The sequence below is a fragment of the Centruroides sculpturatus genome, unplaced genomic scaffold (genome assembly GCF_000671375.1).
Source record: "Centruroides sculpturatus isolate CEXI.00-Female unplaced genomic scaffold, Cexi_2.0 scaffold335, whole genome shotgun sequence".
In the NCBI taxonomy this organism is placed as follows: Eukaryota; Metazoa; Arthropoda; class Arachnida; order Scorpiones; family Buthidae; genus Centruroides; species Centruroides sculpturatus.
In genome coordinates this window covers 38,898-59,598 of record NW_019384713.1, presented here as the reverse complement: position 1 = coordinate 59,598, position 20,701 = coordinate 38,898, and the positions used below count along the sequence as shown (strand labels likewise).

Genomic DNA, 20,701 nt, shown 5'->3' with positions numbered 1-20,701 from the left:
TTTACCTATGGTGTGTTTTGAAGGTGAGAGTGTACTCCGATCAGCCAAGAAGCTTGGAACAATTAAGAGATCAAATTCAAGATGAAATTTCCAGAATTCCTCCAGCAGTTACGAAAAATGTGTTTCAAAAGCTGGGTGAAATGCATCGAGTCTTGTGTAACTGTGAATGGTCGTCATTTGTTCGATGTAGTATTTCATAAGTAAAATTGAATAAATTTTGTACCTTGTGTAAAATTTTCACCTTTTTTTAGCAATTAGTTTGTGAAGTTATTCAATTTTGAAATCGTCAAAATAATGTGAAACACCCTGTATAACAGTATTGATGTTTTTTAGGAATACAACGAAGTTCGTAGGGTTTTCTGTGCTAAGAAACAAGAAAAGAATAAACTCTCAGACAAATTAAAAGCTTTAAAAAATTCCAATCAGCCTTTAGAAAAAAAACTTCAGGAATTAAGAAACAGTTTCTCTAAATTAGAGGAGGAAATGAAAGAAATTGTAAGTTTATGTTAAAATTATTTAAACTTTATATGTAAATTTTTACTTTGGAATAAATATATGATAGGTAAACAGTATAATATTTACAGGGTTTGAAAATAAGGAATCAAGGTGTGAGTGTTACTAATGTTACAAGAGTAATACAATCATATAAAGATAAGGTAAGAATAAATATTTCGAGAATTATATATAAATGTATTTTGTAATGTCAGTCTGTTGATAAGCTGCATCATAAATAATACGGAGTGGTCGAATAAAAATAGAATTTGTAAAATATAAGAGGTTTTATGCAACATTTATTTTTTGCAATGTTGTCAATACTCTTGCTTCTTCTTAACGAAATATTGCTTAAGATTTATGTAGTGAAATTTTTAAAGGAGGATAAATTTTGACTGAGCGATGGTAGTTTTGGTCTGATACTGAGTTAATCTGATTTAAGTTTCTGAAGAATTTGAATTGTTTGTAATAAGTATTTTCTGTATTTTGAAATTGTTTGAATTTTTCTTTTTATAAAAAATAGGATTTTATTAAAAGTTTTAAAATTTATATTGAAAGAATGTTATTTTTGAAATTCTTTGATTTTTACTTTCTCTGTAATGTATATAGCATTGGAAAGTATTGCAATTGTCAGATTTGACTCCATGGGTATTTTGCAAATCTTTGTTTTTAGACCCGCTGAACCTAAAATAGTAAAATAAATGAGAAAAATTTTTGTCTTAGTGGGTGTGTTTGTTTGCATCTATTTTGTTTAATATCTCAGGATAGGGTAGCAATTGAAAAAAGAAATTTGGCATACTAATGTCAGATCCAGGATTGGATTATACATAAAAGGAAAATCTGAGACTATAAAAGAATAACATGATTGGGTTCAACACTTATACAAAGGAGGATCTTTGATCCTAATCCATTACAGTTGACCCCCCCCTATAACACGGTAGATACGTTCTGTTCTTTATGAAATTGATGTTCTAAGAGTCTTTGAATACATGAGCCAATCACATCCCGGCACGTATGCAGTTTACAGACTACGGCTGTTTGAAAGGTTTTCTTCCATAAAATTAATCGATTCTAGACTAATTCGACTCAACATTTCCAAAATACGTATAATTTTTTGAAAATAATCCGTATAAACTACGTTATAAACAAAAAATTGTAGGATTGCTTACCGAGTGTGTACCGTTCGACTACGCCCGTTGCTAAAGCTTGGTTTCGTCGCGGAACAGCGCATCAAACCGCGGCCGCGATTTCTGATATTATTTTTCTGCGAAAACTTCGTTGACCTTTGGAGACATCCTTAATATAAATAATTTTTATGGCCGTTAAATAAGAAATGTTTCTTTCACAAGAAATGTATAAAATTACAGTACTGGACAGACGATAGGTCGCCTAACTCGCCGTAGCGTGACGCTAGACGGCGAAAAATATATATTTAATTATAATAAAGTTACAATAAATTAAGTTAATATATAATTATATATACAGTACCTAATTTATATATAATTAATATATAATTATATGTACAGTACCTAATTGATATATAATTTATATATAATACTGTACAGACGATAGCAAACTCTCCGTAGCGTGGCACTTGACGGAGGAAAATAGTTCGGAGCCCGATGACGTTTCACGTAATTATAGAAGTTTTTTTACCTTTTTTTACAGATACCGTCGCAATTTTTTCGCAGTTTTATAGGAATCGTAATTATAGGGGGATCTACTGTATTTCACTGATTGCTCAACATCTCATGGCTAAAGGGCTTAAATACACATTAACTGTAGATCTACAGTCCTAGTTAGTACTGGAATCTAAATGCCAAACCACACCATACTGAGGAGCACATATAACTAATTTAGATGACAAACTAAAATTATACTTTTTGTTTTGAGGTCAATTATAATTACAATCTAAACATTTAATATTCCAAATCAGAATGATAAAAAAATAACAATTGTCTTTGAGCAATAGAACTTATCAATTGTTAAACAATGTTAAACAATTTTAGATTATGAGAGGCTCTAAGCCAGTATAACTTGCAGAAAATAATTATTTTATATAAATTTATACAATGCAAAGTCAATATCATACAATACTTGCCATTGCACAAGGTGCCATTGCACAAAGTTCTAGTAGTACTAGAATCCAAATGCCATACTAAACCATATTGGAGCATATATTTACAACTAATAAACTATGCAAAAGTTTAGATTGTCCATGAGTAAAATCATCACTGTTTATGGTTAATACTATAATTCATTTCTCTTTGCTTCAATATACATATACAAATAATAATTAGTTACTACATGAACTGCATTTAAAATCTGAAATGAAAGTCCAAACTAGACTTTCTCCGTATGAAGTAATCATCAGAGCTTCATCAGAACAAAATAAAAAATTTAATTTGAAAAAAGTCAGTTGTTTTGTTAAATTTTGCAGAGAAATTCAAAATTTACATTTAACTGAATGCTATAAATTCAAATTCTTTCAAAACAAAACTGGTTCTAACTAAAAACAGGATTGCAGGAAAATTTTCTATTTTCTTTAAATCTGATAAACAAAAATAACTTTTGAATTTCTATTTTTTAGATTATTAAAGCATATTTGAAATTCCTTTATTTTTTTAAAATGAATTTTTAATAAAATTATCTGACAGAAAAATACAAAAAACAAGCATAAAAAGACAGAAATTTAAAATTAAATGTATTATCATTAATATAAAAACCATAAAGTAGTGTAAATATGGTTAACATACAAAAGATACATATAACAATCACAGTCTGACTCAGTATTTCCAATGCATTACATAACAAGAACAGATTAAAGTTTTTTCCTATAATAAAACTATTTCAAAATATAATTTTACTTAAACTACAATTAGTATAATGCATGTAAAAAAATAACTTGAATAACAGATTAACAATTATGCTAAAAAAAATCCTTAAATATAAATTANTAATTCGACTCAACATTTCCAAAATACGTATAATTTTTTGGGAATAATCCATATAAACTATGCTATAAAAAATTGTAGGATTACTTACTGAGTTTGCACCGTTTGACGACGCCATTGCTTAAGCTTGTTTTTGTCGTGGAGCTTGTCATCGAATGGCACTCGTGTGCTTCCTGATAAATTATTTTTTTTGAGAAAAATTTGCTGAACTTTGGAGACATCATTAATATAAATATAATTTTTATGGACGTTAAATAATAAATGGTTTTTAGTAGATCCACTGCTAGTTTCAACTCAACGGTTTGTACAATATCTGCTATTTGTCAAGATTCAATCAATCCTGTCACGACACGAGTCGGCGATGATGTTTTACCGAATTATACGAGTTTTTTAGCATGTTTGTACAAATACAGTCGCAAATTTTTTGCCATGACATAGGAATCTGAACTATAGGAACCCATGTTATTGGGGGGGTGACTGTATATCTATTCTGACAAGAGAGAGTTTATATAACACAATTATATTATCTGTTATGGAGAGTCCTTGGAATGAGCAGAGGCGGTGAACCAGGAGAGGGATGAGAGTATTAGCTAGAGTATTAAGCATCATGTAGGAGCACCAAAATGAGCAAGTTGGAAGGTGACCTTTCACCTTTTATGATGTATTTCATCCACTAGAATTATTGGAAAATTACACCATGCTTCTGACGCATGATGGAAGTCTTGCGGATAGAAGAGTGAGACATTGCACTTGAACTATCACTTTCAGAGGAACTAAACTCTTTTTTTGCCATGACAAAAAGAAAGTTCCCCTTTTTTACTTAGATAGATAATTTTTCTATCAAATAAATTTTAAAATATTATTTTAACAAAACTGTTAAAACAAATCCCTTAACTCCAGATTCTCATAGTAGGTTGTATATAAGGAGCATTGATGCTATTAAATTTTGGTGGTTAAAGATTGAGGGGTGGGGAGATAGTGGGGGTCAGATGTTATATCTTGACTGGAGTCAGACTTAATGAAAAATTTACTTGCTGTTAGCATTTATAATTTTTTTTTTTTATAAAACTCAACTTTATTCTCAAAATTAAGCTTTTTGCCATTTTATAATAATTAATAATATAAAAGTTATTTTTAAACAAAATCTCATAACAGTGTCACAGACAATTTTAATTTTGTGCTAATATATCTTATTCAGATGTTTTTGCAGGAAAGTTACACAGTTTATTGCTGATTTTTTTTTTATTTTTGTTAGCTATCAAAATATGCATATACATGTAGTAACACGTTATCTTTGCATTATTTACCATTAAATATAGAAAACCAGTTTATTATATAAGCAATTGATTTTATTTTCAAGCATCAAATCAAATCTTTTACAACTTGTGCTCTTCTAAAACTTTGTCTTAGCACTACTTTATAACACCTGTGCCATTTCAGGTAGTTGGTGCTTTGAAACCTGATAAAAGTAAATGCTTACGATTAATACTTTAGAATCTAGGTGAAGATATTCAGACTAAATTGGTAAAATTAAGTATGATTAAAGTATCTCAATCTACTTAGACATAAATTGACAGAGCAGTTAAGTTAATGATGCCATTAAGGTATTTAACTTCATCTATACTGTAGAATTAGTGTAGACTGTTCTCCTTTGAGTATTTTACCTTCTGGGCTGTTATGTATATAAAACCAGAAAGTATTGGAATCATGAAATTTGACCATCTAAGTGCATTGCAAATCTCATTATTTTGAAACCCTGAACCCAAAAAGTAAAAAAAACAAAGAAAAAAATTCAGTGATGTATTCACACATTGGCATTTATTTTGTTAATATCTCAGGATGGGATAAACATTATGAAACATAATTTGACATGTTAACTTGTATGTAAGTTGCATTGATGATGATACAATTTTGGTGGTTACAGTTTGAGAGAGTGGAGAGATAGATAGGGTCATATATGTATTTTAGGTGGAGTTGGACTTAATGAAAATTTTATTTGTTACTGGCATATACAATATTTTAAAAATTCATCTCTGCCTTCAAAATTAAGCCTTTTGTCTTTTTATTATAATTAATAATATAAGTTATTATTTTAATAAAATCTTGTAACAACTGTCTGGATTTTTTAATAGACTTTTTACTTATTATTTACAAAAACAGATTTTATATGTTTTCTGATCCTGTTTGTCTTCCTTTTGGACAGATAACCGAATGCAACAATGAATTAGCTGCTAAACAACAGGATGAAATGCAAAGATTAGCCAGGTATGATTCAAGAATATAATAAAATTGGATTTATAATACGGTGATATTGAAATAGCACATTTTCTCAAGTTTGTACATAGTTACTTTCAAAACTGTGAAATAATATTGGTATTGTTTATTATAAAAATTTCTAGGTTAAGATGAAAATCTTTGTTTAAATTTCTTTATGTCCAAATTGTCAATTAGCATTTCAGGTACAAATGTTAAATATGAGCATTCAATTTAATAATTTTAAATTTGAAGAGGTTTGTAAAAATTTACGATCACTAATTGTTAATGGAGTATTTGATATTGCCAACACAAAAGACTCGTGTGTGTGTGTGTGTGTAGTAAATTATCCTTTTAGCATGTTGTGTGTGTTAATGAGTCTGATGCAGTAAACATGTTAAAAAATATGCAAGACGAAGGTGAAAAAATACATATTCCAGAATTTTAATTTACATATGTATTACTATTTTTTAAACAGTGTCATACACAAGACTGCATTTATTTCTAAAAACTTATTAAAAGAATCTTGTAAATTATAGAAAGTTTTTAAAATAAAGTTTAATTTACAAGTTGGAAAGATGAAAGTGGGCAAAAATTGAAAATAAATTATATTTAAGTTAGTATTTAATATATGTAAAGAGAGGACTTGAGAGCATTTTAAAACTTTAAGCTATCTTTCTGAATTTGAATTTTTGATTCTAGAAAATTGTGAATTCTTCATAAAATCATTTGCTAAAAAATTGCCAGGAGAAAAAAAATTAAAGTTATAAAATTTAAGAAAATTCTTAATATAGAAAATACATGTTTCTTCTAACTTTGTCTTTTTGCAATCACATGAGGAAATTAACAGTTCCATGGTAGAGTCAACCTTTCATTTGAGGCTACTCTAATGAAAGGTTAACTCCAATTTCTTCTCGAATTGATTTAATTTGTTTTAAATTTTAAATTATTCTACAAACTGACGCATTTTTTTAAAAACTGTCAATTGACTGTAAACATTAATTTTCCAAAATTAATTAATTATTTGAAAACTTCTAAATCAGATTGTCTTGTCATATTAAATGAGAAGTAAGTATATAGGTGATCAAACAAAAAGTCGTTTTTGAGGAGTAGACTTTGTGATGCCAAAAGGATTTTCAAGTTTTATCCCTTGACTTCTTAATAAATTGGTGTTTAAGATTTAAGTGTTTCTTATGATGCATAGCAGTGTTATAATAAGCATAGCCAGTTTGTGGTATTGCCAGAAATAAATCTTTTGTCAAATCACCTGGTATGTAGCAATGAGGGTAATTAAAAATGAATAATGACCACTCTTTAAAGAATCAAATTATGAAAATGTGGCAATGCTGGTAATAAAAATACCATATGACTTCTAATTTTTGCCATTGTAAAAATTATTAACAAAACAATTCTCAAAATTCTCAAAAATTGTTCTTTATTCTTCAAGTAATCCATAAAAAGTTAGAGGAGTATTGTGAATGCTTCATTTGTATTAAAATGATCGCCTCTGTATCTTTATTTCTTAATAAAACAAATCATTACTTTTATAGTTTATTGGATGCATTTCTTTTTGTAACAGACTATCCGTAGTAAAAAAAAAAAGTAGAATTTATTGCATATTTCTATTATTAGATTTCTAATTTTAAAATATTGTAACCCCAATAAAACTTACGTATAATTATCTCTTCACACAGAAAAAAATATTTGCAAATTTTCCTGTAAACTATTGATATTATAACCTGCGTTTTCTATTGATAATTTAGACTAATACAATCTTGTGTGCAAAAATAATAGAGAAAAATTAACTATCAGTGCAGTTTTTAGGATCAGTTAATATTTATCTTGTTTGTTGAATGGCACTGCACATAGTTTACATTCATTTGTATTGTTGACAATTGCAATTGTTGTCAATCTCTGTATTTTTTGTTTTTTTTTACTTAGTTTACTTTCATTTAATACTAATCATGGCTTCTAAAACAATTCAATTGACAGCAATATCAAATATAAACATTTTTTTGCATTTAATTTTACTTTCTAGCAGTTTAGAGACATGGGAATCATATAATTATTATTCTGGGATGTATAACATTATTATTTTGAATAACATAATTTTGATTGGTCCAGTAAAAACTATAAGTGTGAAATGCTTGCTTTCTTTCTTTTGGATGCCAAGTGAAATGCTTCCTGTTGAGCTTAATCTTTAATGAATGGTTATGTTCACTCTACTCTATTTTAGTTAGGTTCATGAAGTACACTTTTGTAGACTTTTAAATATATTTATTTAACATATAAAATACAAAACAGAAAGTACACACATAGTAATGATAGTCTTGGTGATGCATGATGACAATCTGGGGACTCCTACTTCAATATCTAAATTGTATGAAAGTCCATTATTACAGACTGTTTTTCTTGCACTTCTGGCATTATTTATCCCTCTGTGATTTTTCTCCTTTTCCTTCTCTCTTCCATTTCGTCAGCTCATTCTTGCTTGTCTTCTTTCTGTTATCTTTGAGTTCCCTCCTGCATGCCGCCAACTTCCAAGAAACAGACCTGCACTTCTCTATTGTGTTGACTCCAGAAGGGAAGTAATATCATCGGATGGTCACAAGACTTTTTGAGAAGGTTGTTACTAATCATTGCCAGGACAGTAACAAACTACTAACAATTAAGTCTTAAATTCTGACACCTTAATTTGGCATAATTGAAATTGAATGTGATAGAAAATTGATGTGTGGGCTATCTGTATAAACTATATGGACAATAGAATTATTGTAACAAGAATATCTGAAAGAATAGTCTCTGTTGATCAAACAGTATTCACAAATAAAAAATGTGTAAGGAACCAAGTCCGTGCTTTATTTTTAGTTTACTTTTACTTTGCTTTATTATATTTTTGTTTGGGGGCTTACGTTTGGTTAGGACGAAGGTTTCCTCACCCACCACCCTAACGTTCAAAACGAGAAGATAAAAGATTAACCAACTCACCAACGACGAAACGACAGCGCCATAGCTAGCATTGCACTCACGTGCACGCCCGAGCAGCAGAATTGTAAGTCCGCACTGAAGGGGGGACACCCAATAGACTTTCTAGGAACTTGTGTAACCTTAACAAAACATCCCGATAGTTGTTAAAGAAATGCTGTAAAAGGTTAACAAAGTATTGTCGAGAAATAAGCTACCAGATAACGAAGAGAAAACAATGTTACGTGTAGATATGTAAATGAGGGGAGTGGCTACAGTAGAACTGTGACGTCACCTCATACTATAAGTACAGTAGCTCAAGTGAAGACAGAAGAGGTGAGCTCCTGAACCGAAAGCGTTGGTCTGCTGGTAGCAGTGAATAGGTGTCGAATAGGAAATCCTAGTAGGAGATTGAAGGTTCGATTTTGGTGATTTGGAAATAGGAAAGTCTTGAGTAGAAGAAAAGGTTCCAAGTATTAACTGAGGTGACGGTTAGGATTGATAGTTATAAGAGAATTTGTATCTAAGTTAAGAATTGGATTTTGTTTTGTCGGAATTCCAAGGGGAATAGTTCTAAGTTAGAATAAGACTTAAGTTTGTCGGGTTGATTTGTGATTTGATTTTTGATTAATAAATTTGTTGTTTGTTTATAAATCTTGTACATAGTATTGGTTAAACTTGATTAAACATTTATTATTGAGATTTTTTTGTGACTAACTTTGTCCTTAATTTATTTCGGGGCACGCTAAAAGTCCAGGCCTGGCAACTAACAAACGCGAACCCGCGTAAAGTACCAGTTAGGTCCCAGCTCTAAGAAAAATATCGTTGTAGAGCAACAAATTAAAAATAGTACTTTACAAATGTTGGATTATATATAGTGTATATAATCCAACATCCTGAAAAGTGAAATCTTAACACCCTGAAGGTATGTGCATAGCCACTTGCACATTGCAGGACCGGTAGAAGAGACAGACCTAAACAAATCATTAAAAGGACAAAGATTTCAACAGACACCTGCTTATTCAGTAATGAATATGACCCCCATGGGCATTATACAGGTCACTGTATGGCATGGCATGCTATCAATGAGGCAATTAATGGTTGCCTGAGGTATCTCTTGCCAGGCTGCATCCATTGTGATGTGCATGTCATCTACAGTGTGTGGTACTGGTTCCAGTGCATCTTGTTTCAACATGAGATGCACTAGAATAGGTCATCATAGGTGTTCAATGGGAGAGAAATCCGGCCAGTGTAGGATGTGAATTCCATTTGGGCTGATGAGAGTTTGCCATGCAACGTGTGGTTGGGCATTTTTTTTCCTGGAACACCGTGTCAGGTGTGCCCTGCACCAGTGATTGAATAACAGGCCCCACAATTCATGTGACACACTGGTCTGCTGTCAGACTATTGGAAATGTGCACTAAGGCTGTCCACTGATTGAATTTGACGCCTCTCTAAACCATGATGCCAGTGTGTGGCTGGTGTGATGCTTGGTGAAAAGGGCTGGCAAATTGCATTCCCTGGGATACCACAACAGCCATCATTCCTCCTCAGAAACAAAGTTTATCTGTAAACAACGCTTGATGCCATTTGTTGGTTCAGTTGTGATGATGGCACCCCTGTTGTTGGTTACTGTGGGTGCAACCAACTTCAGGAAACTTGTTGGAAAAAATACAAATGCCCCCGTTGACAGAAACAGGCAGTTGTGCCATAATGAATGGATCTTGATGGGACATTTGGCAACTGGCCTATGTGCTTTGTCATATGCTGGTATGATCCACTCTTCAGTGTGTTTGCAGATGTTCCTGCATCCATCATGTCACAAATCACTGGATGGTATTAATGTTGTATTCAACATGTATGGCAACTTCATGCATTGACAAACAGGTTGTGCAGCTGGTGGATAAGGTCTTGTTTACCAGCCGTTAACTGGTGGTATTGAGCTTGCTGTCATCTTTGAGGGATTTTCTATGCTTCTTTGAAAGTCAAGCTGCTGCAAATTGTTGCTGATAGCAATTACAGCCAGTGCTGGCTGCTGGTCTTTATAGCCCAAAACTAGGTACCAAATGACAGGATGCATATACAAATGTAATCATTCGCATATCTCTGTCACCTCTACTGGTTGTGCAATTTGCATGTGGCTATGTGATAGAATGGTGTTGCAATTTCACTTTTGAGGACTGTATTTATATAGTGTAAGTGTAATCCATATGCTCACTTGTAATTATTAACAGTTGAATAAATTGTTAAAAATCATATCATTTGAATGTTTGGACAGTTTGCTTTGTTTCACCTGTTGCATGAGATAAAAATAACCTTAGCTAATTTATTTTAAAAATTATTAGTAAATATGTCTTCTCTCACTACTCATAATCTAGAATTCTAACATTTCTTGTGTTTTAAAGACTCCACACAATGAAACAACAATTAGAAGGAATGAAGAATGAGTTAGCCTCCATCATGCAGAACAGTCGCGACATCGAGGTAGCCGTATATTGAAATTTTAACAACTGTAAAGTTACCTATTCTTATAAATGTCTATTTAATTCAATTAATATCATTTTTTTTGTTACATTAAGCCATTACTAAAGGAAGTCAATATAAACCAACAAAAAGTATCTCAAGAACTGTTAAGGGTACAGAATGAGAAAGATAATTGTAGGTCCTCAATTCAGAAGAAGGATGGAGAAATTAAAAGTTGGTGTTGTTTTATTAAATAGGATTCTAAAGCAAGTGTTCATAATTTGTGTGTGTTCATGCATATCATTTCTTAATTTTTTTTTTAGCTTTACAACGAGATCTGCAGAGAAATCAAGACGTGGCCCAAATTAAATTTAATATTCTTCGTCAGAGGCACAACGCCGCCTACGAGGCTTCTGTGTGGCTTCGGAAAAATAAGAACCAATTCAAAAAACCTGTCTATGATCCAATAATGACACAGGTGAGAACCATTTCCGTTTTCCAGAATAACGTAAAAGGAACAAGTTACCTATTAAAAAATACATTTGTTTACCCATAGATTAACGTAATAGATCAGCAGAATGCCAAGTACGTCGAAATGCACATTCCATTTAACGATCTGGCAGCCTTCGTGTTCGAAGATAAGGACGACCTAAAAGTTTTTATGGATATCGTTCGAGACAATCTCAAATATAAGATAAGTGCCGTACTCGCGCCGTCCGTTCCCCTAGAAAACTTCGTACCCTCCAAACCCATCGAATATTATAGGTAACTGATGTCAAATGTTAAATTTATTTTATGCTATTTCTAAATTAAAAGTTGACTTATGTAATGCATTATTATTATTTCTAGAAAATGGGGATTTCATAGTTATTTGAAAGATTTATTCACTGCTCCCAATGCCATCATGAGATACTTGTGCACGATGTACAAAATTCACGAAATTCCTGTTGGTAATAAATATACCCAGGATAATATAGAACAAGTTTTAAATGATGTTAAATTTCGCAGATTTTATACAGATTATTATATGGTTAGTTAATTACTTTGATATAAACAATATATTTTCTTATTATTAAGTAAATATTTTTTGTGTGATTCTTTTAGTATTCTATTAAATATTCTCGTTACGATCCAAATGTCAAATCAGTTCTGAGTACGGAAGTCAGGTAAGCGTTAGACATTTTAGCATGTTTAAAAATTGTTTTTGCCGAATTTAATGCATAAAAAATAAATAAATAAATTTACCGAAGGAAACCGACGCTGTTGACTGTATCCACCGACATGGCTTTGCACCAGGAGTTGACATCTAAACTTCAGGTAAGGAAATTTTAAAAGTATTAATGTTTATTCTTATGATTGATTTAATTTACTGTTGATCCTTGATACATCATCTAATGGAAGAAAACAATAGTTTGATGATAATGATGTCCATGTAAATTTATTAATCTTTATCAATATATTTAAAATGTCATAATTCAATTTCCATCTTGTGTGCTTTCTAAGTGAATTTATGATGCATACTGTATATACTGCATTTATTCTAATAAACAGCATATATATTTGTTATTAGAGATTAAATTAAAACACATTTGAAGTAAATCAAAGTATTACTTATTCTACGTCTTTTATACTTTTCCAGCAGTATTTTAATCAAAAACAAACCTTTTGACCCCGTTTAGAGGTCTGCCTCAGGTTAGAAAACATAGTTTGTTTATTTAATTTTGTAATATATAAGTTCTAATGGCAGAACTATAATAGCTTATTTTAAATATACAACATTCAAAAACAAATGAGTTACATTTTTAAAATTTGATTTATTAACATGAAAACATAAACAACATAAATTAAAAAATAAAATAAATTACACATGCTATTAAAAAATAAAATATTATGTTGTTCTATGTTTTCATGTTAATACATCAAATTTTAAAAATGTAAATCATTTGTTTTTGAATGTTGTAAATTTAAAATAAGCTGTTATAGTTCTGCCATTAGAACTCAGTTTGATTATTTAATTTCATAATATATATGTTTTCTAATTTATCTAATGTTATCTAATTTGAGGCAGGGTTCTAAATGGGTTGTGTTGGGTCAGGTGTTTTCCATGGGTCAGGTGTTTTCCATCGGTTCCAAATTTAACCCCACCTAACGATGGGGTTAAATTTGGAACCGATCAGTTACACCTGTGTGTGGGCGTGCGATTCAGGGATGTCTTTTGTTCGGGTCAGTTAGACGAGCAGGACGTGACCGGTGTCCATTCCGACTGTTATAACCATTTCTTTGTTATATATTAAACGGCTATCTACGATTAGAGATCTTACACTTTAAGAACCTAACAGGTTGAAAGGTTTGTTTCTGATTAAAACACTGCTGGAAAAGTATAGAATGTGTAGAGTTAGTGATATTTTGATTTATGAGTTTCAAGTTTTGCTACATGTGTATTTGAAGTAGAATTAATAGCCAAGAATAAACTATTTTTGTGGTATGTATTTGAATGTAAATTCCGTTATATTGTGTATGCAGTAAATACCATTCTGAGGTAAACTTATGAATTTATAATACCACCTTTAAACATCTGGCACAAAACAAAGGAATAGTAATGTTCTGTTGTTTTTAAGTAGCATTTAAACATTTTTGAACTCGGATATTTAATTTTTGGATTTGTAATGGTTGAGTTTAAATCTGATAAAAAGCTGTAAACTAGCTTAAAAATTTTTTCTGCTAGATACTTAAAAGTTTGTGTTATAAAGTTGTTAAATACATCCAATTGGCAAATTTTTTGTTAAGCTTATGGTTAGTGAGTAAGCTACTAAGGGTCTTGGAGGCAGAAATGCCTAGTTGATGTGGGGGACAGTTAATCTACGTGAAATATATTAGGATTAATCAAATGAAACCAGTTGTTTTCTGACATATGGTCCAGTGCTAGGGGAGGAGAATGACATCATATGGGACACAATAGGCATATATCTATGAACAAGCAGGGAGTAGATCGGTTGTCTCTGTTGTTTTCTTTTTGGCACAGAGTAATGAAAATGTGGTTGGAGTTATTCAAAATCCAACCAAGGTTGAAACGTGGTGCCACTGCTTTGAGCTGATCAGTAGATGAGCAAAACACCCCTGCTCACCAACACAAAAAAGTTATAGGCTTCTACCTATAAGGTTGTTGCTGAACACATTTTTTTGACATTGCAAAGCCTTTAAAGTCTACCAGCAAAGACCCTTACGTGAGCAACAATGCTAACCACTAAAATGCAAAATTGGACATGCTGCATAAAGCTGCAAAGAATAAGCGACCAGGCATGTAATCATGTGGTCTGATTTTATTGCACGACAGTGTTTAACTGCTTATTGCAAACACTGTGCAGGACACTTTAGCATGAATAGGTTGGGAGGTTTTGCACCAGACTTCCTAGACTCCCATTCTGTCACCATGTGACTTTCATTTGTTTGAACCTTTAAAAAAGCTCTTAAGGGACAATGCTTTACTTCTGATGTGGAAATCAAGAAAGCAGTTGCCTAATAATTCAAGGACCAATCAACATCGTTCTTCGTGGATGGTATACATTTGCTTTTTTTAATGAACAAAAGTGCATTCGGATTTCTTCATATATTGCTTTGTTAAATTATGCCATAATGACATATATACTGTTCATTTGTTGTAATAAATTTACTCAAATGGATTTCATTTGATCAATCTATGTACAGTACATCCTAAATTAAATATGATCAGATGAAGATCTAGTAACTGATAACATAGCTTAGTACGTTATCAGGTTAGTATAAATTAACTAACCTGATAATGTTTTATCTGAAATGTGACATTTGTGAATTTGCATCTTTTCCAGATCCATCATTTTCTATAAAATTTTTAAAACTATTTACTTAAATAAAATTAGTAATTAAATTAGATGGTTATGATGCTCTATCTCATCTTTAAACAGAATTTTCTTATACTTAATTAAAACTTACTTTTAAAGTATAGTCCAAAAGTAAAAGTTACTTAGATTAATTAAACTGAAATGTAAGACACTAGCTACTATGAATAATGTATTATACATAATTCATAATAGCTCATTACAATCTTGTTTCAAATCAAATTGCCTGTGAAAATTTGAGAATCCAAATTGGATTTGAATCTAGAATAGAAAAGTATTTGTATTAAGGAATTTGTTAAGACCATAATTGTATAAAAGTTAAAATTTGAGTTAGTGCAAAATTGATAAAATTTCAAATAAACTAAATTTATTATTTACCCATAACTCAAATTATTTAAATATTCTTTAGATGAAGCAACAACAAATTGAGCAAGATAATATCGTTTTTAATAAATTACATCAAGAAGAGCAGCAGCTCTATGTAGAACAGGATAAATTACGAAAGGAGAAGGTAAAGTTTATTGTTAACAATTGATTTAAAAATTTTTAATATTATAATGATAAACATTAAAATTTTTATATTATTGTAATAAATAGAAAGAATTAATAGTCGAAAGAGACAAAACAAAAACTTTAATGATGAAAATTAGTGAGAAAACGGAGCGTATTCAACACAGTGAGAGAGATGCGATCAACATTGAAGAGGAGACAGCAAAAGCTACCAGTCAGATATTAACTATTAACAAAAAGAGATGTGCTGCTCTTCAAGATTTAAACAGCCATTCAAAGGTGCATTAATTTAAAAAAATATCTATATATTTGTGTACGTAATTGGAAAGTTTTTCTTATTTATCAGTTGTTTGTTTTGTGAAATTTCAGCAACGCATCAAATTGGCCATGAATAAAATTCGCGTTAGTCTCCATTACTCTCAGACGCTTGCCGATAAACTGAAAGCTGAAAGAGAATTGCATGAAGCCAGCCAGAATCTACAGAGTTTGGAGGTTGGTCTGTTGCAATGCTTTTTATGTAACAATAGAAATGCATGCTTTAACTTTTGCACGCCGCGTAATTTTTATAGGAAGAGTTGGAAGTCACGAAAAGGGCCGTTATGGAAATAAGAAACAGTGCAGAACATCTCTTAAAAAAGGCAAGAGAGATCACCGGTGTCGATGGCAATGGAGAACTGCCAGAAAAATGTAAAGAAGTAAGCAATACATGTGATAATTCCCAAAGATTTTAATTAAAGTACAACATTAAAATTACTGACTCTCTCATTTAGCAATTTAATCGGCTACCGAAAACATTAGACGAAATAGACAATCAAATTCATGAGAAACAAGCTAAGGCGGATTGCATTTTTGAGAAAGACAAAAGCGTAATATATTTTTCCATAATTTTTGTCTTTTTGTTTTTTTTATTAATCTCTGTACGATGCCAAACTTTGCTGTGTAGGTCGTTCATCAGTATCGGCAGAAACGCAACTACATCAATCAACTGGAGAAGGACTTGACTGAAAAACAGTACAAACTAGATCAGCTGAAGGACAAAATAGAAGAAATTAAGAAGTGTTGGCTTCCTCATTTGGAAGATTTGATAAATAGAATAAACAATAACTTCAGTCGTTTCATGTCTATGATGCATTGTGCAGGTGAAATTAGTCTGAACAAGAGTGAAAACCAGGTAATTGTGCATTTGTTTATTAAATTATGTTGAGAATTAAGAGCTATTTAGTTATGGTATTTGTAATTGAACTATTAAGTAAAAGATCTGATTTATTATAACTTTAAGAAGAAATACATTGTAGCCAACAGGTAATATATATTAAGTAGTAAATATTGCTGTTTAGAATTTTTTCTGTATAAAACTGTGATATACACGGTTGGAACAACATTTGATATGGAATGGTCTGTCCTAGAAACAAACTCTCACTCTAAATTACAAATATCTTTACAAAAGTTTTTCAAAAATAGTTAGAATATTAATTACCACCACTTAAATATCACTACATGTTTTCTTGAAAGTGATGTGTGCAACAAATACATTATTGAAAAAACATAATGACATTTAAGGAAAATTTGATGATAAATCTTTATTAAAACAACCCAAATAATTCAATAAACCAAATAACTATTGCTGGATTGTGTGGTCTTATTTATATCTGGAGATACGGGTAATGTAACTGTTAACCTATCTTCATGGCATATGGAAGGTATGGGTTCAGATCTCTTTAGTCTGGTATTTTCTTTTGGAAATTTCTAAATTATTAGATATAAATTTGGATTAGATTAAATTATCATATTAAACCTTACTTCCTACATATTTGGTCAAATTACTTTGTTTAACCATTATCTGGCTGTATTATGGCCTAAATGTTATCTGGCAATAGTTGCTTTGTTAATTAATCTTTCAGAAATACATTAAAAAAAATTAGATAAACTATTTCTAATATTCTATCATATATCTCAGTTTTAGAAATGAAACAGAATGCGATGATTTTTCCCTTTACCTTATCAACATAACAAACTAATAGAGGAATGTCAATGGCATTTGTATATAAATTAAGTAATTTATATACAAGTTAGTTAGTTTAGGCCAATTTTCAAAATTAGTTAAGAGTAGATGGCAGCAACATGTCTCGAATAAACATTAATAATAGAAATTTGAATTTTAGTTAAACACTTTATACTTTTCCCCCAAAATTCTCTAAAAATAGAAACAAAACAAAATTTTAATTGATTAATTTACTTAGACAAACAAGTATCAAGTACCAAGGCAGAAGATTCTATTAAAACCATCACTATGCATGGTAATTTGAACGTCTTTGCACTTGGGCAAAAGATTTGTCTTATGTAAATATTCACAATCATAAAGTATAATATATTCAAGCATCATTTACTAAATGTGCATACAAATACTTTACCACCCATAGCCAATGCATTTGACATAATGGCACATGCATTGTCAGCACATGCCATTTTTGGGTGTGCATTTTGTACAGACGTTTCCGATTTGTCTGGGGTTCGTGTTTGCCAAATTTTGATCATTGTCTGGGGCATTCTAAAAATGTGACCATGGCATTACACATGAATAAACCAAAGTTTGTTGAATTCTCGTCCATCAGATTAATTTTGAAACATAGCAATGACCCATGTCGATTGTTTATTGAAGAGAAATAATGTCTGTCTGAAAGCTGTTTAGTATTGTTGATAATTTGAGTATTTTCCCCAAAAATTGAAACTAATTCTTATATCAGTATAAAGCTATATTTATTAAATAAATATTTTAAAATGTTGGAAAAAATTTAGTAGAATTTTTAGTTTTTAGAGAAAACTAATTCTGTAATTTGGATATTGGAGAACAAAATATGCCTTAGTTTGTTGATGTTATTCTTTGTTTGTAAATTTATACAGAGCAATGCTATTTTTATTGTTCAATTAAATTGTATGTTTACTTTGTTTTAAATTTTAGTAATTTATCTTTCGGTTTCCTGTTTATATATATATATATAGTTTTGTTGTTTTAATTGACTGTATGTAGATTTGTGTCCGAATAAAAATTTCTCATCTTATTTCGAATTAACGTAACTTAGTCATTTCTTGCAGTAATCAAATTCTTCAGAAAATGATGCAGGAGATGAAAGATTTGCAAGAAAACAGTTTTTGATTTAAATATTATTCTTCTGTTGGCAAGTCTTGTTTCTTTATAGGCTGCTGCATTCAGTAAGCCTCCCTATAAGTGAGGAAGAATGAGCAAGAATCAGACATTGTAGTATTTCACTTTATTGCTACTTCACCTTAACCAAGAAAGTCCATATAATTTGGCTATAATTTTTAATGGAACAGTTAAAGTCAAAGTATTTATTTGGTGTCTCAGTCTTTGTTTCCCTTACTTTCTAAAAAACTTTACGCTCAACAAATCTCATGTCTTGTAATGTATAAATCGTATTTTGAGGCTACTGAACTCCTTGATCGACTTAAATGAAAAGGTGGGTGAGGAGGCTTTGAGACCATAAAAATTCCTTTGTGTAATTAGTCGAATGCCATTTCTGAGCAGCTTTGTAATTATTTTGATATTTTGACCATTGACCATTTGGAAAGGTAGTTTATTAGTCATAACATCCATTTATTATTATTGTTTATATATGTATGAGTCATAAATGTTTTTCCATATTTTAAGTATTAATAACTGTCATTATTTCTAGTTAATTATGCAATTTGGTGTGTTACTGGAATTTTGGGATGTGACAACAATAATTTGTTTATCTTTTTGCTTAAAATTAAATACATTTCTTTCAAAAGAATAAAAATAAATAGCCAAATAGATAAATAAGGATGTTAAATTTATGTCATCAGACGTTTTAAAAAATAATTTAAGGATGATTAAGGCTAAATCACCCAGTAGTTTTATTATTTTAATGTAATGTCTTTAAGGCTCCATTCCAAATTGTCTGTTTGTGCCCTGTGGGGACTGGGGACTAGTGCTTTTGGGTCCCTGGTCCAAAATGGATAGTCTGATGCTTTTTTTCAGTATTAATAAATACAGTAGAGCGTCGATTTTCCGAATCAATTGGGGACTGGGGTTGTCCGGATAACTGATTTACGTACGAAAAAATAGTTTAACGTATCCGATTTCGAAATTTTTCTCCGTTGCATGTCGCTTTGCGTTGAATTTTCGTCAATGTTAAGCCTAACAAAGACTATTGTATCGTTAAAAATTATTTTTTTATTTTGTACAAACAAAATAAATACAGGTAACCCTCATATAACACGGTAGTTACGTTCCAAAAAATTGCCGTGTTATGCGAATCCGTGTTATACGAAACAAAGAACTAATACGAAAAGGAGGGTTAGGTTCCAAAAATTAAAAAACATGCTAGTATATTTTCATAATTAAGATAAATATCTTCATTAAAATTTTTTTAAGTGATACATATTAATATAAATTAAACAATGTTTTCTTCGTCATCACTAAAAACACTATTAATTAACCGAGAGCGTTTTCTTTTTGGCAAGTTATCCTTATCCTCTGAGCATTTTTCTGCATTATCTTCAGATCCATGCTTTACCTTTTGCAAAATGTATGTAATTTTAGATTGCTTGCTTCTAGTTAAAAGGTCTTTATAAATTTCCTTATATGGTGCTAAGCACTTATGAAGAATAAAGCAAGTATGGAATAAGGGAAAAACATTCGGCAACATCAGAAGCAGAAGTGTCGCGATCTGGTAACATTGAAACAAGTTTCGAGAAGGACCACGTGTATCGACAGAAGGTAAGAAGAGAAAATTTACATACTTAAGTACTAATAGTTTACTAAAATAATAATTTTTGTGAACTATTATTACTTAAGTACGTAAAAATTTATTACATTTCCTGTTGTACGAGGGTTTTACCCAATTCTCGAACCGTGTCAGAGTGAATCCGTGCTATAAAAGTACCGTGTTATACGGGGGATGGTACCAATTCTCGAACCGTGTTAAAGCGAATCCGTGCTATAGAAGTGCCGTGTTATACGGGGGTTACCTGTATATTGAAAAATATAAAAATAATAAAAAATTATACTTCAGATGTTAATTTAGTATCAAAAACGTAAAATATTTGAGTAGCCCAAGACGTAGCCAAACATTAAAGCGCCACAGCACTGGCGAAAATTTAAATTTGCCGACTGGAATTCTTTCGGATGATTGACTTTCGGAAAATCGA

At 30.9% G+C, this 20,701-nt stretch overlaps 1 protein-coding gene across 2 annotated transcripts in view; it reads left to right on the top strand.

The window, feature by feature from the left end:
• Positions 1-20,701, top strand: part of LOC111627871 (structural maintenance of chromosomes protein 5-like) — a 36,618-nt gene that overhangs the window by 5,278 nt on the left and 10,639 nt on the right. For both annotated transcript variants that reach the window (XM_023371535.1, XM_023371534.1), the window contains exons 6-21: positions 334-495; positions 585-656; positions 5,650-5,711; positions 11,069-11,147; positions 11,243-11,360; positions 11,450-11,604; positions 11,683-11,891; positions 11,976-12,156; positions 12,231-12,292; positions 12,377-12,443; positions 15,411-15,512; positions 15,599-15,790; positions 15,881-16,003; positions 16,081-16,206; positions 16,282-16,377; positions 16,455-16,682. In XM_023371535.1, coding sequence (XP_023227303.1) covers positions 334-495; positions 585-656; positions 5,650-5,711; positions 11,069-11,147; positions 11,243-11,360; positions 11,450-11,604; positions 11,683-11,891; positions 11,976-12,156; positions 12,231-12,292; positions 12,377-12,443; positions 15,411-15,512; positions 15,599-15,790; positions 15,881-16,003; positions 16,081-16,206; positions 16,282-16,377; positions 16,455-16,682 — 2,034 coding nt within the window. The remainder of the gene's footprint in view (positions 1-333; positions 496-584; positions 657-5,649; positions 5,712-11,068; positions 11,148-11,242; positions 11,361-11,449; positions 11,605-11,682; positions 11,892-11,975; positions 12,157-12,230; positions 12,293-12,376; positions 12,444-15,410; positions 15,513-15,598; positions 15,791-15,880; positions 16,004-16,080; positions 16,207-16,281; positions 16,378-16,454; positions 16,683-20,701) is intronic.